Source organism: Rhinolophus ferrumequinum, chromosome 13 (genome assembly GCF_004115265.2).
Source record: "Rhinolophus ferrumequinum isolate MPI-CBG mRhiFer1 chromosome 13, mRhiFer1_v1.p, whole genome shotgun sequence".
NCBI classification, from domain to species: Eukaryota; Metazoa; Chordata; class Mammalia; order Chiroptera; family Rhinolophidae; genus Rhinolophus; species Rhinolophus ferrumequinum.
The window spans coordinates 55,620,478-55,644,025 of NC_046296.1; the positions used below are offsets into that span (position 1 = coordinate 55,620,478).

At 42.3% G+C, this 23,548-nt stretch overlaps 1 protein-coding gene across 4 annotated transcripts in view; it reads left to right on the plus strand.

The window, feature by feature from the left end:
* ITSN2 (intersectin 2) overlaps positions 1 to 23,548 on the plus strand; it is a 123,965-nt gene that overhangs the window by 94,746 nt on the left and 5,671 nt on the right. For all 4 annotated transcript variants that reach the window (XM_033124600.1, XM_033124602.1, XM_033124599.1 and 1 more), the window contains 6 exons: positions 11,120 to 11,241; positions 15,765 to 15,871; positions 16,770 to 16,953; positions 20,418 to 20,516; positions 22,222 to 22,389; positions 22,801 to 23,016. In XM_033124600.1, coding sequence (XP_032980491.1) covers positions 11,120 to 11,241; positions 15,765 to 15,871; positions 16,770 to 16,953; positions 20,418 to 20,516; positions 22,222 to 22,389; positions 22,801 to 23,016 — 896 coding nt within the window. The remainder of the gene's footprint in view (positions 1 to 11,119; positions 11,242 to 15,764; positions 15,872 to 16,769; positions 16,954 to 20,417; positions 20,517 to 22,221; positions 22,390 to 22,800; positions 23,017 to 23,548) is intronic.

Here is a 23,548-nt window from a genome sequence, read left to right on the forward strand (position 1 = left end):
TTTGACCACAAAGTGTCTGTGAGACATTCAGATAGAATTGTCCAACAGGCAGTCAGATATAATTAAGATATACCGCATCTGAGGTATATCAGCTGGTGGAATGAATATGGATAGTTGTTGAGCCAGTAAAAGTAAATGAGATTACTTGTGGAGAAAATCAGACCTTGAAGGTATCAGCAGTTAAGGGTTGGATAGCAAAAGGAACCCATGGAGACAGGAAACAGGTTCCAGGAGAACGAAGAGATTGCTGTGCTAATATTGCCACCATTTTTAAAAAATAATGAAGTCTGGCTGTACATCCATTGCTCATACCAGTAAAAAGAAGGAAAGTGCTTTCTATTAAGCACCTACCTATTAGTCTAGGTACTTTTCTAACGTCCTCAAATGTATTACCTCATTATTATTTTCTTTTCACAGATAGGAAAACGAAAACACAAAGAGGTTAAGTAACTTGACTAAGGTTACATAGCTAACAAGTTGTGAGCTGGGTTCAAACTCAAGTGGTCTGGCTCCAGAGTCCATGCTCTTAACCTCTATACAAATGTAGAGTGTGCTAATATTGCTGCCATTTTTATAATAACGAAGTTCCTGCAGTACAACCACCACTTGAACCAATGAAAAAAGGAAAAATCAGGCTGTACAGTGCTTTCTCTATGTAAAAAGTACACACAGAGAAGAGACCAGGAGGCAAGGACTAAATAATAAACAAGGATAAAAATCTGTAAGAATAGTATCCAGGAAGAGAAAGCTGAACATAATCAGTTTTTTTCAGTAACAGCTTTACTGAGATATAATTTATATACCATACGATTCCCCAAAGTCTATAATTCAGTGGTTTTTGTATATTCACAGAGTTGTGCAATCATTACCACAGTCAATTACAGAACATTTTCATCACCTCAAAAAGAAACCCTGTACCCTTTGCTACCACTTTCCTATCTTCCTATGCACCCCTCCTCCAGCCCTAAGCAACCACTAATAACCTACTTACTGTCACCGTAGGTTTGCCTATTCTGGACATATCATGAAATGGAATCGTAAAATGTGCGAGGCTTTTGTGTTTGGCTTATTTAACGTAGCATAATGTTTTCAAGGTTCATCCATGTTGTAGCACGTATCAATATTTCAGTCCTTTTAATGGTCAAATAATACTCTGTCATACGAATATACCAAATTTTGTTTTTCCATTCATTAGTTGATGTACATTTGGGTTGTTTATACTTTTTTCACTATTAAGAGTAATGCTACTATGAACGTTTGTGTGTAATTCTGTATTTTATTTGCCTTGAGTACATACCTAGGTGTGGAATTACTGAGTCAAAGGGTAATTCTGTGTTTAACTTTACAAGGAACTGCCAGTCTATCTTTGCACCATTTTATATTCCCACCAACAGTGTATGAGGTTTTCTATTTCTCCACATCCTTGCCACCAATTCTTATTATCTGACTTTTTGTTATACCCATCCTTCTGGGTGTGAAGTGACATCTCATTGTGGTTTTGATTTATATCTCTTCAGTAACTAATGATATAGACCATCTTCTCATGGGCTTTTTGGCCATTTATATGTCCTCTTCGGAGAAATGCGTATTCAGAGCCTTTCCCCATTTTTTAAATTGAGTAGTTTGTCCTCATAATCACTTTTTAAACTTTGTTTTAAACAAGAGCAACAAATTTTGAATGATGTGCTTAAGAGAGTTGTCTTAATGCTGTTGTCAAAAGAGAAAATGACTTAATGAGAATGATAAAATGAGCGTGGTGGGAGGGTTACTTTGAGTCCTGTCTCTACAAGCTCTCCCCTCTGAGCCTTAGCCTCGTCTGTGTAGTGACGCTAGTGACTCATACATTGCAGATGAGACATAAGGGATTTTTGAAGCACTAGTTCAATGTCTAATACACAGATACTAGAAATAACAGCTAACAGTTACTAAGCATTTCCTGTGCACTGAGAGGTAGACTAAGCGCTTTGGGTGTGTCTCTGGATTAGTAATGGGTGGAGTTGGGACTCAAATTCAGATGTGACTTCAAAGCTTGTTCTGTTAGCCATCCCCATGGTGCTTTCCACTAGCTAGGAGCTTCTGTTGCTCCACATCACAAAAGCAGAACAGTCATCAGTTAATTCCAAGATATAGGTAAGAAAAGAGTAAAGAGAATTAACTGCTTTGAATGAATCCAGGCTGGTCAAGTTATATTTCAAGGTACTAGGAGGACCTGTTCCTGGAATCCCTGGGTCCCCAGTGGTCATGTCAGCCACCATAAAATCCGAATCAGGCAGTGCTATAGAATTAGTGTGTCCTAAGCTCAACATTTTGGGGCAAAGTATCCAATTATATAGTCAGAAACAAGTTGAAAATATGGGCTGTATGATCACACCATTAGGGAAAATTAGGGATGTAGCAGGCTGTTCAGTGTAATACTGAGAAAAAAATATATGCGTGCAAGTGAAACCCTTGTTGCCCCCGAACAGTGCTGTGGTAATAGGTGCACCCCTACAAAGTGCTGAAGTATATGGAACAGTGGACTTGAAATTGGCTATTGGATTCAAGCTACTAATAGCATGTGGGACAGAGGGGTATATAAGAAACCAATTATGTTCCTTCAACACAATAAAGAGTTAAAGGAGAGGAAGGGCCCGGTTGGCTTTTTCTGTTCTCTGGGCTAGATTTGGCATTCAGAATATTTATACTAAAACCGTTTTTCCTCTAGAATTCAGTTCAGCAAGCATAAGACCAGGTCAAGTTTATACATGCTATTGCAGTGTTTTGCCTTAAATAGGTTTGCAGTGTGAGCACCGTTTAAAATGGCCTGGCATGTCTTAATTAAGGCTTGAATCAAGAGACCTAGATGTGAGGATTTAGTAGCTCTACATCCTCCAGGGTGACCTAACCACCAGACTTCAGACTCTCCATATATTTATGCAATAAGGATCAAAGTTGCATCAGTTATTCACAGGATTAATCAAAGGTTATAAATTGTCATACACATGTTGGTAACAATTATGTTTATTGTTAGAATTGAAAGGTCTGTGTTAGTTGAATATAAACTACTGTTTCGTGACATCTCTTCATAATATTCTATATTCTGAAGAGCACACTAATTTCCTCAGTTGAACCAGTAATATAACTCTGGCAGACTAGAAGGTGATGCAGATTTCATCTTGAACTAACTGCTTTCTGAGGTCAAGTCAGCACTTTGTCTGCATTGGGAGGTCTTTGCTGTCCTTTAGGCTTATGACATTTTATCATAGATTCAAAAATAAAGCCAATAAATTTTTTCTTTATTCATTTATCCATCTGCATCCTTTGCATTTATCAGTAGAGTTGCTTTTAAAGTTCTAGAACACTTCTATTTTCTGAAAGCCAAATAATTTGCTTTCCAGTGGTTTCAGCATTTGAAAACAACATAAACTTCTTCCATTTTTATGCTTAAATGAGCGACCTAACACTTGATGGCAGTGAACTTGACAGGCATCAAAAAAGATACAAGAGTTTAAAAAATTGTTCAAGATTTATTTAAATTTCCAAAAACAAAATCACAAATATGTATGGCTTCATGGTGGTAGCATGATATCTGGTATATAGTTCGCACTCAGTAAATATTTGCCACACAGATAAAGGCTATTCTTTTACAAAATAAGATATCCAGTAATTTTCTAGTGCCCTGATAAAACTTCAGTTTTAAGGGCAGTCTTCAGGAAATGCACACAGCTTAGTCATCTGGATTTACTGTTAAAATCTTTTCTTTTCACTGAGCTTGAACACAGTGAGACTGAAAACCATTATGCAATACTCTGGCTACTTAATTTGGGCATCCAGGGAAGAGCCGTGTTCAGCGGCATTGCTCTCCTCAGTAGGGTCAGGGACTTTTGTGGGGCTTTATGATGACAGTCTGAACAAGCCCTGTGTATTGGTCACCACAAACTCTCTTGTCCTTCGCCTTTTGGAATCTTCACAAATCTCTTTTTTCTTAAGCACGCCATTTACTTCTTGTTCTTGCTTGCACTGTAACTTAGAACAGTTGTTCCCAACTGTAGTTTTCATAACCATTATTCATAATTTGTCTCTCAGTCTCCACATCCTAACACAGGTGTGGGGATCTTGTAGCCCAGCCTACAATTAATTATTTTTCTAGAACTTGGCCTGATAATAACCATGTTCTCTCTCTCTCTCTTTTTTTTTAATTTCCCCATTCTTCCTGTCTACCAGAAAGAACTTACCAGGAAGTTTTCGTCATTCTTACTTACCACCTATAGTTAATATCAATGTATTGTTTCCCACAGTTCAGAATTTATCTTCAAATCACATCCTACTGTGTTTCCCTAAAAATAAGACCTGGCCGGACAATCAGCTCTAATGCGTCTGTGGGAGCAAAAATTAATATAAGACCTGGTCTTATATTATATTATATTAGATAAGACCTGGTCTTATAGTAAAATAAGCCCGGGTCTTACATTAATTTTTGCTCCAAAAGACGCAGTAGAGCTGATGGTCCGGTGAGGTCTTATTTTTGGGGAAGCATGGTATAAACACTTGCTGAAGACCTACTATGTATCAAACACTTGGAACATAGCAGAATATAAAAGAAACAAAACTTTCTGCCCTCTTACTCTGACAGTTGAGTAGAGTAAGACAGAAAACAAACAAAATGAGTAAGTATATAGTATCTTAGAAAAATAAAGCAGGTTAGGGAAAGGTAGTGCTGGGGAGGCAGGGAGGGATACAGAGGGATTTTGGTTTTAAACAGGCTCCTCAGGTAAAGTCTCCCTGAAATGGTGACATGTGAGTAAAGACTTGAGGGGTGTGAGGTATATGAGGAGGAAACCTAGAAGGTTGCTGCAAGGTCATTTTAGGCAGAGGGACCAGTACATGCAAGGGCCTCAAGCAGAAGCATGCCTGAAATGCTTGGGAACAACATGGAAGCCAGTGTGGCTAAAAAAGAGAAAGAACAAGAGGAGGAGGAAATGAGGACAGAAGCATAACCAGGAAGATGGAAGAGACCTTTTAGTTTCTTGTGGACTGATTGGAAGAACTTTGGCTTTTGCTCTGAGTGAGAAAAACCCACTGAAGAGTTTTAATCAAAGGAGTGACATGATCTGATATGTTTTAACAGGATAGCTCTGGCTTGCTACAAGATTAAAATGAGGTGTGGGGGTGGGGAAAGGGTCAGAAGCAAGGAGACCCATTAGGAGGCTAGTTCAGTAATGAAGGATAGTGGCAACTTGGGTCACAATGATGGTGGTGGACATGGGGAGAAGTGGTCAGTTTATGGGTATATTCTGAAGAGAGACCCAACAGTTGGAGCGAATGTGGAGTGTAAGAAGAAGAGAAGTATCAAGGGTGTCTCCAAAGATCTTGCCCTGAGCAACCAGAGAAATGGAATTGCCATTAACTGATGTAGAGCATAATGAAGAAGGAACAGGTTGGGGAATGAAGATTAGGACTTTGGTTTTGGATATTTTACCTTCACTCACCTTTTATATATCCAAGTGGAGATACTGAGTAGAATGTGTTTAGAATATATGGTGTAGTTCAAAGGAGATATTCAGGCTGGGGTATGTATTTGGGAGTATTATCTGTATATAGATGACATGTATGAGGTCTGACAATTAAGATTGTGAACTTGCCACCGTGCGCTTACGTTGGCAGCACTGTACAAACTGCTCGGTAAGGTTTTATAACCTTGGTATGTCAGTGTCTCACTGCTGTGTTCGTGTCTACGTGTGGCGGTTCTTGCTGAGTGGCATTCATTATTGTTGTTGCATGTTTTTATGTGCCATTGAGAGAATGTCTGAGCTTAAATTAGAGCAACGGATGAACATTAAATTTCTTGTTAAACTTGGCAAGAGTGGAAGTGAAATCAGGAACATGGTAGTCCAAGTTTATGGGGATAATGCCATGAAGAAAATGGCAGTGTACAAATGGATTAAACTTTTTCTGGGGAGAGAATGCATCACTGCTGAGGAGAGGTCAGGGCAGCCAGTAATGAGCAGAACTGATGAAAACACTGCAAAAATTTGTTGAATTGTGCATCAAAATTGTCGGCTGACTGTGAGAAGCATAGCAGACCAAGTAAATATTGATAGAGAAACAGGAAAATCTTAACTGAAAATATTGGCATGAGAAAAATGTGTGCAAAAATGGTCCCGAAGGAGCGTACCAATGAACCAAAGCAAAGGAGAGTTGAAGTTCGCCTAGACCTCCTGGAGAGGCAAGACGATGGTTTGGGATGTGTTATCACTAGTGATGAAACATGGGTGTACCAATACAACCTGAAGCAAAGCGTCAAAGTGCACAATGGAAGTCAGCCGGTTCTTCATGACCAAAAATTTTCCGTCAGTCCAAATCAAAAGTCAAAATAATGTTGCTAACTTTTTTTGATATCAGAGGAAGTATTCATTATGATTTTGTACCAACTGGACAAACAGTTAACCAAGTTTACTACCATGTTTCCCTGAAAATAAGACCAGGTCCTATATTAATTTTTGCTCCAAAAGACACATTAGGGCTTATGTTCAGGGGATGTCATCCTGAAAAATCACGCTAGAGCTTATTTTCTGGTTAGGTCTGATTTTCGGGGAAACACAGATTTGGAAGTGCTGAAAAGGCTGCATGAAAAAGTTAGACGACCTGCACTTTTCACCAACAATTCATGGCTCTTGCATCACGACAATGCACCAGCTCACACGGCGCTGTCTGTGAGGGAGTTTTTAGCCAGTAAATAAATAACTGTATTGGAACACCCTCCCTACTCACCTGTTCTGGCCCCCCATGACTTCTTTATTTACCCGAAGATAAAGGAAATATTGAAAGGAAGACATTTTGATGACATTCAGGACATCAAGGGTAATACAACAACAGCTCTGATGGCCATTCCAGAAAAAGAGTCCAAAATTGCTTTGAAGGATGGACTAAGCGCTGGCGACAGTTCATAATTTCCCAAGGGGAGTACTTCAAAGGTGACCTTAGTGATATTCAGCAATGAGGTATGTAGCACTTTTTCTAGGATGAGTTTGCGAACTTTATTGTCAGAGCCCGAATTACCCTATGATATCAGAAAAGGTTAGCAGCATCGTTGCAGCAAGTTCACAAACTTAATTGTCAGACCTCATATAGATGAACTACAATACAAGTTACAGTGTGTGAAGTGTTCAAATACAGACGCAAACCAGTACCATCAAAACACAAAGGAGAGGCAGTCTGGGGACAAGTGGGACAGAGGATGGGAGAGGTTTCCGCAAAGTAGGATCACATCACGTGAGTCGCTCGTGAAGGGTTAGTAAGATGGCTCCGTGCAGAGAAGAGGGCCTTGGACAGTGTGTAAAGTACATCACGAGGACTGAGCCCAGGCTAAGGTGGCTAAAAGGTGGGCTGCATGGTCAAAGGTAGGCAGTAGCTAGATTATGGAGACTCCTGGTACCTCATGCTACCGAGCAAAGACTTCATCCTGCAAATAACAGAAGCCATGGAGCATTCTGTTAATTGTGAACATAACAAAACAATAGAAACTGTAGCAGCTGGCTGAGCTCTTCAATAGGAATGCAGTGTAAGTCACACATGCAGCCCAAATGTAATTTAAATTTTTCCAGCAGCCACATGAAAAAAAGAGATGAAACTAATTTTAGTAATTATTTTACTTAACCCAGTAGTATCCATAATATCAGCATTTTAATATGTAATCCGTACAAGGATTATTAAAGCATTGTTTTACATTCTGGGGTTTTTCGTGCTTGGTCTTTGCACTTGGCATGTATTTTACACCTCACAGCAGCCACAGTTCAGGTGTCTACAGTCATGTGTTGCTATTGCTACCAATAGTCACATGTGCAGGAATAAAGGATGGCAGCAGATATATTTTACCCACAAACCCGAATTCCTCAGTTCTCATAAGATTCACTTCCCCTCCCCTCCAGCAAGTGGGTTCCATGGTCAATTAAGTGTTAGTGGCTCCAGGTTCACCAAACTAAATATTTCTTTGGTGCAGAATGTCTCAGAGCCTAATGTGCATTGTGCTTCTACAAAAGAAATACACAGTCTGCAGCGCTGTCCAAGTTTATTTGACTTCACAGGTCAGGAATGCCAGGAACACATTTTAGTATTTGCTGGATTAGGGGGAGCAGGGAGCTTGGAGGCAGGCTGAGGGAGAGGTACAGAAGGAAACACCAGGAGAATGAGTCACAGAGGCTGGATGAGGAGAGACCCCTCAGAGGTGTCAGTGCGATGGACGGGTGGAGGAGGACATGCCCTCCAAAGGGGTGGCTGGATTTGGCAATGCCGGCATCATCATTACCTTCACAAGAGCAGTGTCGGTGGAGCAGTGGGACAGAAGCCAGAGTACCCTACACGGATAAAGTAACAGGGAGAGCTGGGGGTTGACCATGAGTGTAGACCCCTCTGGTGACATTTGGCAATGAGACCAGACAAAGGGTGTTTGAGGGGGGAGTAGGATTGAAGGAAGGGTTGTGAACCACCAGGATATGTGTCAAATAATAAGGTAAGAGGGACGCTTAACCGTGTGTGTAGCCTAAGAAGGAACCAGAGAAGACTGACAGTAGAAGTGTAAGGACAGAAAAGGGTCCTGCAGGAAAGGGCCAGTTAAGGGTGCTGGCTTTAGGAAGAAATAGCACCCCGTCATCCCTTGACACAGGTAGGAAGTACAAAGGTGAGTGAGCAAGGAGGTAAAAGATAGGAAGTCAAAGTGGCATCATACCTTTATTTCTTTCCCTGCAATCAGAGGTCAGAATATATGCAAGTGAAGGTAGGGGTCAGCTTGGAAACTTAAACAGAGAATAAAAGTTTAAGAACCCTTAGAATGAAATACAAAGGGGTCAGGTAGGGATGGAGTACAAGGATTGTCCCCACATTCATCCTGATAAAGCTAATGTCACATATGTTCCAGCCTTAGAAACGATAAAATATCTAAGACTTTCGCTATTTTTCCAAGATACAGAACACATAGGCTGATGCTTGCGGGTTTTAATGTAAGCCATTATTTCCCATGGTGTGACACACGTGTACGCAACACAAGGCATGCAGAACAGCACCCAAGAGGACTCATTTTATTTTAATGGTTATGTATATATTTTTAGTAACTATTAGAAGAAACATAACTAGCATACCAAACTCATGATTTCCTAGCTATTTAACTTAAACATGAGTTAAACTTAGAGAAAAACATTAGGTAAATAATAGTACAGCTGGACTGTGGATGTGACAGAATGTGAATGACTGAAATTTGTAAAACACCAGTATAAGCGGTGGAGGACCCTTAGCTGATGTTCACATTGCTTCCGTCAGAGTCAGCGGGTAACTCTGGCCCGTGACACTGGGTAGCATCATGATTTGAGGCATTCTACCAGGTGTTGGGCCGTCACATCTAGCCTTGCTACACATCTGTAGGACCCATACTGGTGCAAAATACTCAGTCATTCCTGCAGTTCTCTCTGGCAGGACAGAATCAAATACAACCCCAGAAAAATGTGGTAATTTTGAACATGACAGTGGCATTCTGATTTATTCTTGGCAGCACCAAACGCAACTTATTCAATTTTTGTTTTACTGCGGGAGTAATTGTTTTAAAGCTGCTGGCAACGTGTACAGAAAACAGAACAGGTGTGTTCGTTAGAACTCTCTGTAAGCCCACATCTATACAAAAATTTAGAAGCATCACAGGCGATCAGAAAGAGAAACCCCTTTAGAAGGTCGGTGTGATCCTGGCATTGTCTGCGTCTGTGGCGTGGCCCATTTGTTCCCTGTACCTGCTAAGCGCTTCCCTGTGCCATGCGTCTGCATCCATCCAGACGCTCCCACATCCACGAAGGCCCTGCACAGACACTGCTGCCCCTTCTCTCTGCTGCCCTCCATGATTGCCTCAGCTTCCAGGATCATCCTGGCTTCATGTGTCTTTCTCTCTCCCCGCCTTCAGACGCGCACAACTTGCTGCCTGGTATTGTAGCTTGCTGGGTACCTGCCAGCTTTTTCTTTCTGTGTGAGGAAGGGCTTCCTAAAGTATTTCCCCTACCACTGTGCATAAGGCAAGCCCTCAGCTACTCACTGAATGATTCTGGAATTATGTCACTTCCCACCCAGTGTGACATTTTAGTTCAGTTCCAATGTGCTTGTAAATTGATCCAGAGTGAATGCGATACCTGTCACCTTGATGCAAGACTGCTCGGGACTTACCTCAGTGTCTCGTAGGGCTGCTGCGTGCCGCAGACCAGGAGTACTTTATTCTAGGGGGTAAGGCTGTGGTCTTACTGGGAATTACTGGGTCCTGGGAACTTTAGGTTTCCGAATGTAGCACTTTACTTTGAGAAATCTTGAGAAATGTTCCTCAAACATTTTTTTTTTAACAGTAACTCAACATCCCCAAATACATACCGTGTTTTCCCGAAAATAAGACCTAGCTGGACAATCAGCTCTAATGCGTCTTTTGGAGCAAAAGTTAATATAAGATCCAGTCTTATTTTACTATAAGAGTGAGTCTTATGTAATATAATATAATATAAGACCGGGTCTTACATTATTTTTTACTCCAAAAGATGCATTAGAGCCGATTGTCTGGCTAGGTCTTATTTTCGGGGAAGCAGGGTACCTACCTCAAATTTTTCACAAAACAGTGCTCACCAATGCTGTGCACATGATAATTTCTATTTTTTAATGCTCGGCCTGACCTGCGTATTAAAAAACTAAATTGATATAACAATCCACTGACCATGACCAGCAATTTGGAAAACACTGGACTCAAGCATTTAATTCATTTAATCATTTCAATAACTTTGAAAATGTCTTGAGATGGTGAGAATTGCATAGATTCTTCACGAGCTCAGCAGAGTTCTGATCTCTCTGAGGCCATTCCTAAAAATCCTTAATTCTGTCATTACGTATTGGGAAGGGAAATTGGGACCCCAGTGAAACGTTACTAATTCGCGGTTTTCGGGTGCTGCATGGCATTAAGCCAGCAGTCCGCAGGTGTGCGCTCTCCGCAGAAGTTCCAGGCTCTGCAAAGCTGTGTATATAGTTCTTTCAAGGCAACATTTGTAAACCCAGCACATCTGCTGATAGATTTGTTTTCTACAGAGAAGACTAAAATAATATTTTTTAACTCTACCCTGTTTTTCCATAGGGTGTGCTGATCTGCAGACCCTGGACACCATGCAGCCGATGGAGAGGAAAAGGCAGGGCTATATTCACGAACTGATTCAGACTGAAGAGCGGTACGTGGCCGACCTTCAGCTCGTCGTGGAGGTGAGAGCCCACCACTGACTGGCTCTAGGAGCATAGAGGTTGGGGGGGGCCTCAAAGCGAGGTATCACCTTTGATGTGTGAATTCACAAGTAGTGACGAGAGTTCTCACACCGTCAAAATCCTTTCTCTACCCGTTGCGAGGGCTTGAAGATCTCGAATCAGCGCTTTCCCCCAGATTAGTTCATTCAGAGTGAAGAGCAAGAACAAGAGGATACTCCAGTGCCTCAGTCAGAAATGGTACAGGTACCATCTAGGAAGAACGAGGGTATGAGTAAGTGGGAGGGCAAGCTTGTCTACCTCAGAATGTTGCCTAACTATGTTTACACTGCCGTTTCGACACCTGACATTTTCATAAACTTTGATATTTCCAGAGGAATTATTAAGCAGGGGGAGTGTTCGCCTAACATTTGTATCAGTTTGGAAAACCGAATAAGACCATATTGCAAAATATATCCCAATTATCGTATATTTACTATGTATGTTTGTGCCTATTAATATTACCAGTGACCTCTAAGCCAATAACAGCTGTTAGAGTAGCACTTTAAAATTTTTTTCTGTTAACTGTGGTACATTTATACAATGGAGTATTACGCAGCCATAAAGAAGAAAGAAATCTTACCATTTGCAACAACATGGATGGACCTAGAGAACATTATGTTAAGTGAAATAAGTCAGAAAGAGAAAGATAAGTACCATATGATCTCACTTATTTGCAGAATCTAAAGAAAAGAATAAGTGAATGAACTAACCAGAAACAGCGTTGGAGACAAAGAGGAAAAACTGAGGATTGCTAGATGGGCGGGGGGGGGGGGTGAAGGGATTGAAGGGCAGTCGGTGACCACAGGATGGCCACGGGGTTTGAAAATTAATCTGGGGAACGTAATTTAGCAGTTACCAGAGGGTAAAGGGGTTGGGGGTGGGAGATGAGGGTAAGGGGGATCAAATATACGGTGATGGAAGGAGAACTGACTCTGGGTGGTGAACACACAATGTAATTTATAGATTATGTGATATAGAATTGCACACCTGAAATCTACGTAATTTTAATAACAATTGTCACCCCAATAAATTTAAATAAAAAAAATTAACATGTGAATATATATATATATATTTTTAAATTTATTTTTAATTTATTGGGGTGACAATTGTTAGTAAAATTACATAGATTTCAGGTGTGCAATTCTGTATCACATCATCCATAAATCACACTGTGTGTTCACCACCCAGAGTCAGCTCCCCTTCCATCACCATACATTTGATCCCCCTCACCCTCATCCCCCACCCCCCAACCCCTTTACCTTCTGGTAACCACCAAATTACGTTCCCCAGATTAATTTTCAAGCCCGTGGCCATCCTATGGTCACCGATTGCCCTCCAATCCCCTCACCCTCCCCCCCACTCCCCACCCCTCCCGCCCATCTAGCAACCCTCAGTTTTTCCTCTGTGTCTCCCAAACTGTTTCTGATTAGTTCATTCACTTATTCTTTTCTTTAGAATCCGCAAATAAGTGAGATCATATGGTACTTATCTTTCTCTGTCTGACTTATTTCACTTAACATAATGTTCTCTAGATCCATCCATGTTGTTGCAAATGGTAAGATTTCTTTCTTCTTTATGGCTGCGTAATACTCCATTGTATAAATGTACCACAGTTTCTTAATCCAGTCATCTACCGATGGGCATTTTGGTTGTTTCCATGTCTTAGCTATTGTGTATAGTGCTGCAATAAACATAGGAGTGCATAAAGATTTTTGAATTGAAGTTTTGGATTTCTCTGGATAGATACCTAGGAGTGGAATTACTGGATCATAAGGTAGTTCCATTTTCAGATTTTTGAGATACCTCCATACTGTTTTCCATTGCGGCTGCACAAAAAAAAAAAAAAATTTCTGTTGAGTAAACAAAGTTAGGCTTTATAGTTCTATTATACTTTTGTTTCCATGATTTTAGTTCTCGCTGAATGTGTCAAGACCCTCAGATTAGAAGCCCAGTTAAATAAACCTGAGGAGAACAGGTGTCCCTCACGTAGGCCCAACAGGTGCAACATATACCTGGCTGTGACCTTGACGGGCATGGAGCAGAGGCTGCATCCTTCTGCATCTGCCCCTCAGCAAGGCCTGCCCTTGAGTCATTCTCCATGCTGTGCGCAGGCCGGCATCTCCAGACACCATCCTTGTTCCTCTCAGCTGTACACCACACTTCTCAGGTGATAAAGTCTGTCTCCCCTGCAAGACTGTGAGCTCTAGAGAGCAGATTATGTATCCTTCATTCTGCCCCCCAAAACTTAGCCTGGCCCTTTGCAGGCCCTTGCATCAGTACTAAAGGAATTACGTGTGTTCATGTCTGCGCTCCTCTGGTAAGCACAGACCGTCTACAAGAAAAGCCCATCTTCTCCAACATATTTTCCAGTGACTCTACACCATTAATGGATCTTGTTAAAATATACAAGTATCTGTGTGGTTGGCAACAGTGTTGTGTTATTGTCACATATCAGTATGCATTTTTGGTCAAAAATATGAACAGATGTGTGTGTGAAACAACTCATTTTATAGAATGATCATATATCTAACCATTTCATGTAATTGAAAATGTGCCGTATGTTTCATTTTATTCTCATATCCACTTTTCTATTATCTATATTAAAATAAAAAAAGAAAAGCCCATCTATTTTATTAACGCCTTCAAGCATCAGCCGTGCAGCTGGCCATGTTGCAGTCCTGAGGGATTGTAAACGGGTGTGGAGGTACCTCTCTGACACGAGTCCGAGCTGGGTGCCAGCCCCACCTCAGACATAACCACTTAGGCCTTGGTTATTCCCACTCTGCCCACCTCATGAGAGGCTCTGAGGGACAAGCAGTTAAGTCAGGGTCAGAGATTTAGATGAAATCACTGTTCACAGGCAAGGCCCTCTCGTTCCCATTCCCATGGAGGTTCCCAGAGGGCCCGACCATCTTATGCTCCTCTGCTTGCCTCCTCTGTCACAAAGCGGGTAAAGAGAATGAATTAACAATAACATAAATTAAGCAGTGAGTGACAGAACAGAGAGACACCAGATGCTTTCCCTGTCCTTCAGAAGCTACCTCAGAGCAGGTCGGCTGCCTTTCCGGGGCTCATTCTCACAGACGTGTCCTGACATCTTCAGTCTGACTTTGGCACTGTGTAGAGGTTTAGAGAAGTCCACTTCATAGCACTTTTATCTGAATTCTTTGGCTCCATATTCAACACAGCTCAGTAAACATTAGTTGAAAACCTATGTGTGAAGCACTGTGTTTGAGAGCAGAGATAAAAGAGAAAGTTCCTGCCCTCCAGGAGCTCACAGTCGTGTGGAGAGAGTTACAGAACAGTGCGGTGAGGGCTGGCAGAGAGGTGAACTCTGCAGCTTTGAGCCGAGAGGAAAGGGACCTCCCTGGTCAGGAGGGACTTTCCCAGGGAGGCTGCAGCTGAGACTGAAGGACAAGCCTGGAAGAGGAAATAGATGTGGGAAGGCATGTGCGAGCGGAATTAGGGTCCTGCAAGTAGTCCAGTGTGGCTGGAGTGGCACGTACTTGAGGGCCTGGCTGGTGCGGTTGGCAGAGGGCAAATCATACAAGTCTCATGAATCTCAAAAAGGTGTTTACATCTTATCATAGGGCTTCTGAATGATGTTTATAGAGAATAACATGTCATGTGTATTTTGGAAAGATCACACCTGAGGAGAGTTGTCTCAGAAAACTTCACTCTTTCCTTAAGGCTTTTAAAGTTATTCCCTGGGAATCTTACGTGTTTAGTGGGAACTTAGAGTCAAAAAGTTTGCGTTTTAGTTGTAGCTCCTCCATATTCTAGTTTTGGGACCTTGAGCAAATCACTCTCTCAGCCTTTATTTTTTCATGGGTTAATTCGGAATAACAATGCCTGACTCAGCTTGACCTGCATCATGTATGAATTTAATTGAGAAACCTCTTCTCCCCCCCACACACACACGTGTACACACACACACACAAGCATGTATGTACATGTGAATGCTGTATAAATCCGTAAGTGCTATGGAGTACTGATGTGGGGTAGTATTTCTCCTTCAGTCAGTCAACCTCTGCAGTCCACATCTGCTTGGCGGTCAGTCTTGGGGTTAACATGGGTCATCGCTGCTCGTTCCTTTTGTTTGCTGAACTCACAAACTGCTTCCAGAATACTGAAGTCCTCAACCTGACAGCGGTCATGCCTCCCCAATTCTGCAAGCGCTTAGAGTGGAGGTGCTTTATGCCCAGGTTTTTGCTTAAGCTCCGTAACACCCTGCAGGAGATGATATGCGAATCTTCTCTTCTTGAAGAGACTCCCAGATTCAGTTCTTAGAATCAGCCTTGATAGGAGCCCAAATAGTAAACAGTAGGGAAATTATGCAGTTTAAGTTAACAGTCATAAATATGTTTCTTTAAAAACCCCATGATCTTACTAATTCCAGTATGTGAAGATATTGTCTGATTTAGACCACATCGGCTATGTCTTCACACTTCAGCCAACTTACTTCTTTTGTGTTTTGAATCTAGGTTTTTCAGAAACGGATGGCGGAGTCAGGCTTCCTCACTGAAGGAGAAATGACCTTGATCTTTGTCAACTGGAAGGAGCTCATCATGTCCAACACAAAGCTGCTGAAGTGAGTCCATGAGTCCAGAGCCTCACTTGTCGTTGCACTGACCACCCCCCGCCCCCCAGCCCCCAGCACTGAGCCTTTCACAGATAACTCTTCTGCACAGGCTACTTAGCAAAGGACATGTCAACTGTTTTCTGCTCCCTCAGGCTTTTCATTTTATTATCATTTTATGAAATGCCCTGCAACTGTAACATACATAATTATTGAAGTAAAAAAATATAACAAAAAATACTTTGATTAAACAAAGAAAAAAATTAAATCATGAAACAAACCATACATTAACATATGATCCCAACATGACTGTCTCTTGGGGACATAGAGTCAGGAGAGAAGCAGCAGCTCATAACTGGCTAGTTTGGCAGTCTCCTCGGTCCCGTGTCCCGTGAAATTCCTTTCCTCAGGATGACTTTCCATGCCTTACGGCCCTGAGGACAGGCTCCTGGGAGGACTTATGAGCAGTCCCAGCTGTCCTTTGGCTCAGCAGCACTTCTGGGGACCAGGCTCACCTCCACCTCCACACCTGGCCTCTGTGGGCTCCTGCTCGCTTTTTTCCCTACAGAGCGTATAAAATTTCTTTCTTGGTTCAGCTGCAACCAAGTTAGAATTTTTCAAAAGAAACTTTGCTAAGAAACTAAGGTGAAACCAAAACAATTCCAAAGGCCTAGAAACACCCAAGTGTATAGACTTCAATTTCTTGCTCTTCTTTGCTGCCTCGGGTTGGCTGGGCCAGCAGAGCTCCAGGCCCAGGCGGCCTCCTCCTCCTTCCAACTGCCCCGCACAGGGCCAGAGGTTTTAGGTGGCTCACTGGTTACCATTGCCATTAGCCCCCCGTGGTATTCATCCTTCATTTCCTAAGGATATTCACATGGAAGCAGAAAGTGAAAGAGTGTGTTGGTTGCAGGGCCTTGCGTGTTCGGAAGAAGACCGGTGGTGAGAAGATGCCGGTACAGACAATTGGGGACATCCTGGCAGCCGAGCTGTCCCACATGCAGGCTTACATCCGGTTCTGCAGCTGTCAGCTGAATGGAGCAGCTCTGCTACAGCAGAAGACAGATGAAGACGCGGACTTCAAAGACTTTTTAAAGGTAACTCCATCCGGGGACCGTAGGCAGGCCGGCCCCGTTCTGAGCCGGGGGCGGAGGCATCTAGGAGGCGGACAGCGGCCCACTCAAGATCTCAGCAACCAAGCCTGGTATCCCTGTCAGTTTCCAAAGGAAATACACATACCGCAAGGAATTTTCTGATGGCTTTGTGTTGCCTTTCATGTTGAGTCGATTTTTCTTGGCACTGGGGCCATGATTTTGCCCATCTTTAAATAGCAGAGTGTTTTTAAATAGATCAGCTACTTTTTACTCCAAAAAAAATCTAAAATGTCACATTCTTAATGTTGTAAATTGTATTTATTTAATACCCATTTTATTCCATAAAGAATATAACATAGCTTACTTCAATGTATAAAATGCAACAAGATAAAATAAATTTTAAATAGGTGAATGAATAAAATAGGACAAAAGGAAATGAGAGGAGGAAAAAATGGTGACACTAGGAATTTAGACAATACATAAAATGTGTATCTGTGCTCATATACATCTATTGGAAGTGTTCACAGACGTCGTCAAACCTTCCAGAAACCAATGAGAAGAGGAGGAAATGATTGGTTCGTGATGCCATGGTAAATTAAAAACAGGCAGTTGATAAGGAGAAGTAAAGCTAGAACTATACTCAGAAGGACAATGCTATGTATGATGTAATGAAACAACAACATCCTTATAGTAACACAATAAACTTAGTATGGCTAGTTGTTACAATAGAATGTCACACTTTAAGAAGTCATTTTCATTGATATTATTCAGTAACAGAAACTATTACTACACATGTTAAAATTGTGAGGGAAAAGAAAGTAAAATCTGTTTTCTTGCTTTTTTTACATTACTTGTCGGTTTTGGGGGGTTCATGAAGTACTGCATATTGGAATCTATTACACAGTCACGGCAGCACCTAATGGGAGAATACATAATTTTAGTATTTTCATTATCAGAAAAGAATGGAAAAATAATTAAGCATAAAATAGAAGCTGTATAAGCTGAAGATAAAAATTCCAAAAGAAACATAGAGGAAGTAGTAAAGATAAAAGCACAAAATATATCAATATATCCAAGAAAAGGTACACTGAAAAGAACTAACAAAACAACTCTGGTAAATCTAATCAAATAGGAGGAAAAAAATATACAAACAAGTAAAAACAAGAACAGATACAAACATATTTCTTCAAGTAAAAGGGTATACGATTCAAAAATACATGCTAATATGAAAACATTAACAAAATTTAAACATTTGAAAACTGGTTTAATGAGAATAGCAAATCTAAAGGTACTGTTAACCAAAGAAAAAATTGAGTAACTTTCCCCAAAAGAAGAACTGGGTTTACTTGATGGATTTAATGGTGAAATCTCTCCAGTTATAAAGAAACAGATTATTCCATATTATATAAACTACACAGAAAAAAATAGAAAACTTACCTAATTCAAGATATAAGACAAAAGTGGTCCTGACTCCAAGGCCTTTTTTGTATTTGTATTTAATTACAAAAATGAAAAAAAAGTATTAACCCAATATTCCTTACAAATACAGTTGTTGAAAGCTTAATTAAAACATCAGTGAATAAAATTAAGGATTACATGAAAAAAAGAGGCCACATCACAACCAAATAGGGTCATCCCAAGAGGCAAGATAATAAGACAGGCTTCAGAATCCGACTGTGTGGATTGGAATCCCAGCCCAATCACTGGCCAGTGTGTGACCAGGGCAAGTTACTTAACATTTGGTGCCTTTAGTAACTGGAGATAATACTTCTAAAGTACATTAGCACAGAGACCAGCACATAGTAAGCATTTAATAAATGCCAATTATATTTATCTTCTTTATGATAACCTCAGAGATACAAAAATGGTTCAATATAAGGCACTGAGGACAGAACCTTTCAACTTGTGATTAGGGTGGGAGGCAAGGGGTTGCCTAGAAATGAACTAACAGAAACTCTAATAGAAAGAAACTAAGATCCTAGAAACAAACATTGATCAGATTAGGTAAGTATAGAATTGTGAGTACATGTGAATGTTTTAAATAATCAATAGTAGAATGAAATGTAGGATATTTGCCTTCTAAAGCATAGTAAAAGATTTAAAATTTTTTTCCAAACAGTAATAGCAATGTAAATAGGGTATCAGTGTCATCACAATTGTAACAATAGTAAAAATAAATACAAACTTTATAGTCTCATAATGAAAGGCATGGTGTTGATTATATTAAAAAGCAAATCTAACAAGCAGCTATGCTCTAAAATGCTACTTTAAAAAAACTCAGAAAATATAGAAATAAAAAACATGAAGATGCTTGGTATAGCTACATAGATATATCCCACAAACAGGGGGCAATTTTAATATCCAGTAGTGGTAAATGATTAGGTGAATTACAGTAAGTGTATTTTTCAGTCATTAAAAATGATCGTCCTAGAGTTATAGCTACCCTGTTAGGTACTGTACTAGAACTAGGAGGGGAAGCAAACGAGATGTGGTCCTTTGTCTCCTGGAGTTAACAGGCTGGCGGGGCATTGAGACACCTTAAACGTGACACCTCTACCTGTGTTACCCAGTCCAGCTGTGGCATTATGATAGAGTAGCCACAGGTTATTTTGGGGGCTCGAGAAGGATCCCTGAAAGGGAGGAAAGGCATCAAGGAAGGGCAGAGCCTGAACAAAAGGAGGTATAATCTGAGTCTTCAGAGATGAGTATGAATTAGCCAAGTAAAGAAAGAGCAGAAGGGCGAGAATTAGCAAAAGCTACCACATTCATCATCTGGCACATAGCAGGTGCTCGATAAATGGTAGTGATTGTTCCTAATAAAGTAGGGGCAATGGGCAGGCAGAGGTGAGGGAAGGTAAGACTTATTTAGAAGAGAAAGAGATTGGTGTCAATGGTGACTTGTAGGAGTGGGTGGTGGGGGCAAGTGAGTACAGAACGGTGCTACCAACTCAGACATAGAAGTAGAAGGGTAGGCTTTTATGAGGGGAGATGAGGACTTTGTTTTGGGGTATGTTGAGGTATTGAGGTGCCTTTGAGACATCCAGGTAAGAAGGAGAGTAATGTGGCAAGTGTAGAGCTCCAGGGAGGGTCTGGGTTACAGACTCGGGGACACAACTACAAGGGATCTGCAGCAGCACCTACAGTTAAGAGTGGGAAGAGGAGAAGAAAGGTGAAGAAGACAGAGGTCAGCGGGCTGGGAGGACAGCCGCAGGAGGGTGGTTCTGGAAGCAGAGGAGGGAGTGATCACAAACTGTCAAATGCACGTAAGAAAGAATGGAGAAGCCCCCGCTGGGTTTGGCACATGAGGTGAGATATTCCTACTGCTCATCTGAACGTTTCATTTTGGATCCTGAATTTTTAAAAGAAATTAGAAATCTAAAATGTGGTCAAAGTCTGGAGTAGAGCCAGTGTTTCTTTGTTTTCATGGGGGCTGTGATTTCCTCACGAGCTTCTCAGTTATTTTGCAGAAGCTGGCGTCCGACCCTCGATGTAAAGGAATGCCCCTTTCCAGCTTCCTGCTGAAGCCGATGCAGAGGATCACCCGCTACCCTCTCCTCATCAGAAGCGTGAGTGTCCCTGTGGGACGGAGGCGCAGGGCCCTGTGGGGTTACAGAGGCTGATAGTCAGGGACCCCGTCACCCTGCCCCATGGTCTGACTCCACTGTGTGATGGACCAGGCACCGAGTGTGTGTGTGTGTGTGTGTGTGTGTGTGTGTGTTTGTGTGTGTGTGCATGCACCTGTGTGTGTACAGGCACAAGCATGTGAACACACACATACTCTGAAGGGCTGAGTCCTTGATGTGGGCCGATAGAAGAAGCGTCCGATGTCTGCTGGGTAACCTGTCCTCCCCCGGCCTCTCACAGTCATGGGTGTGTTTGTCTGGGCAGGAAAAGGCCCTCTCGGTCTCTGGCTGTACAGCCCATCTTGAGCCTAGGCGGAGTCCACCATTAGTGCAACCGTGGGCTCCAGTCTTTCTGCTGAGACCTAAAGTTGTCCACCAACTGACCACTCACCTTTACCTGGTGTCCCAGGGGTGTCCATGTCAGCATGTCTTAAACAGCTCATCATCATCTCCTCAACTTGCTGACTAATTAGTCCTAAAATCCATCCATCTTTTTGACACAAGAAATACGGGCCTCTTGAGCCACTGTACCTTCTAAGGAGAAGACAGACTTTACAAAGGATCATTCCACCAATAATCATTACTACATTAATCATCTTACACATAATCATTTATTTGTAAGACATAATATAAGACTTGCTTCTATTGATGGATCCCTTGACCACTGGTCTGTAAGCCATGCTAACTCAGTACAGGCCTCGTTACAGAGCTTAGGTTACAGTTATGATACCAAATTGACTCATTAATACACATTAATCCACAGTCCCACACCTGAAATGCTTTGGGCCCAATGTGTTTCAGAGTTCACAGAATATGACACCCCAACAAAGCTGGGGCCGCATTATCGCCAAACACACTGATATTCCTACGGTGAATAAATGAATAATCGCTATCAGTAGAATAAATAAATACATCTCTTCAGTTTAGGTCAGGTTTTACCACCAAATAAGCATTGAAAAAAAAACTTGAGGCTTTCAGGGCTGTTTCCCATTTGGGACTGTGAAAAGGAACTGTGGACTCGTGCACTAGGGATCCCACCAGGTGGGACCCGATCATTTCCGGAGGGACCACAGTCCTGTGTATTCTGGCCTCTGTTCTTTTACATTTGTAACCTTAGTTTGAAGTCACTTCAGAATGAACTGTATGTGTTTTCCTAAATGCTAATGACATAATTTTATTGTATTCTTCCTGTAGCAGGGGGTTCATTGCTCTCATCAGATTTTTCAAAAGGATCAATGACCCCAAAAATGTTATGAACCATTGCTATTCAGCAAATTCACACATTTGTCAAGTTGCAGCCAGTTTATACTGGAGGGTTCACTGCTTCAGTTACTGGGGACCAGGAGGGAGGTGCCCTGTAACACAGGGCTGTGCTCTGCTTCTCCTTACCAAGCCCCAGCCGGGGAGCCACCAAAGACCCACAGGTGTCAGGGCACTTGATCCACGTAGCACTTGGCACACCCTCTTGTGAGTCACCAATCTCCCCAAGATCTTGTGGGACCATGAGCTTCTCGAGGGCCAATGACTGCTTGGTTACCATTGTATTTCCAGCGCCCAGCATCGCACCCAGCTCATGTAGGCAGCCTCAGGATGGCTGGGTGGGTGGTAGACACAGGACATCCCACGTAACACAGCCTCTCTTTTCTAGATTCTGGAGAACACCCCGGAGAATCATGTAGACCACTCCTCCCTTAGACTGTCTCTCGAGCGGGCAGAGGAGCTTTGCTCCCAAGTTAATGAAGGGGTTCGGGAGAAGGAAAATTCAGACCGACTGGAGTGGATCCAGGCGCATGTCCAGTGTGAAGGTCTTGCGGAGGTGAGGTTTGTGGTGCTGACCTGGCTGCCACCAGGCAAGCTCTGGGTGGTGAACCAGGTTCAGGCCGCCCCCTCGTGTGGACAGTCTACACCTCAGCCCAGCCCTTGTGGACCCGCCATCCTGCCCCCTCTTGGGCTGTCATCTTCCTTTCCTGTAAAGACAAATTTGATATTTGTTTTGAGGTCTTTGAATTCAGCTGGTCGAATCAGTATTCTGTGGCTATGCATAATCATTTTCACCATGCCAGTTTGAACTCTGAAGAGAAATAAATTGTGTAAAGGTAAATGAGTACGGGCACATTCCCAACTAGAAAATTCTACCACCGTACCCTCAGATCCAGGGCACGGGCCTGTCAAGGGATGCTGGAGAGGTTTGTGCAGAGACCTAACCAACTGACAATTTCTTTTTAAGCAACTTATTTTCAACTCCCTTACCAACTGCCTGGGTCCCCGGAAGCTTCTGCACAGTGGGAAATTATACAAGACGAAGAGCAATAAGGAACTACACGGATTCCTCTTCAATGACTTTCTGCTTCTTACCCACATGGTCAAGCAGTTTGCTGTTTCCTCAGCCCCCGAGAAACTTTTCAGCTCTAAGTCCAACGCCCAGTTCAAAATGTATAAAATGGTAAGTGTCGCGTTCCTGGCAGCAGCATCAGGAGCAGAATGAGGTTTTTCCTGTACCTTCGGGACCTCCTTCCTGGCCTGAGCCTTTCCTGACTCTGTGCCTGTTTCCAGATGGCTCACGCTTCTTTGGTCACTTCCCGGGGAAGAAGCTGCAGTGTGGCTGGGCCTTCACTTCCCTGTGACAGCCGCCAGGGGACTCCAGCTTTGGGTTCCGGCTTCTCCCCGGCAAACATGACCCGTGATCCCACCTCTTCCACATTAGCACCGGGTGTCTCTGAGGCAGAGTGCCAAGTGCCACTGTGTGGAGAAGAGACCCTGTCACATGAGCAGTCACGGAGGCTCGGAGCTCCTGTCTGAGTAACAGCTAATCTTCCCCAGATGTTTACTTTACAAAATGGAGGCAGTCTCTTTTTTCCCACGTGAAAGGCTCCAGAAGCTAGACCCCTCTCTGCTTCTCCACAAAGCTCTTCAGCTCCGACAGAACTCTCTGTGGACATAGGTGGGTAGTGTCCTGGCCCATCTCACAGCCTGTG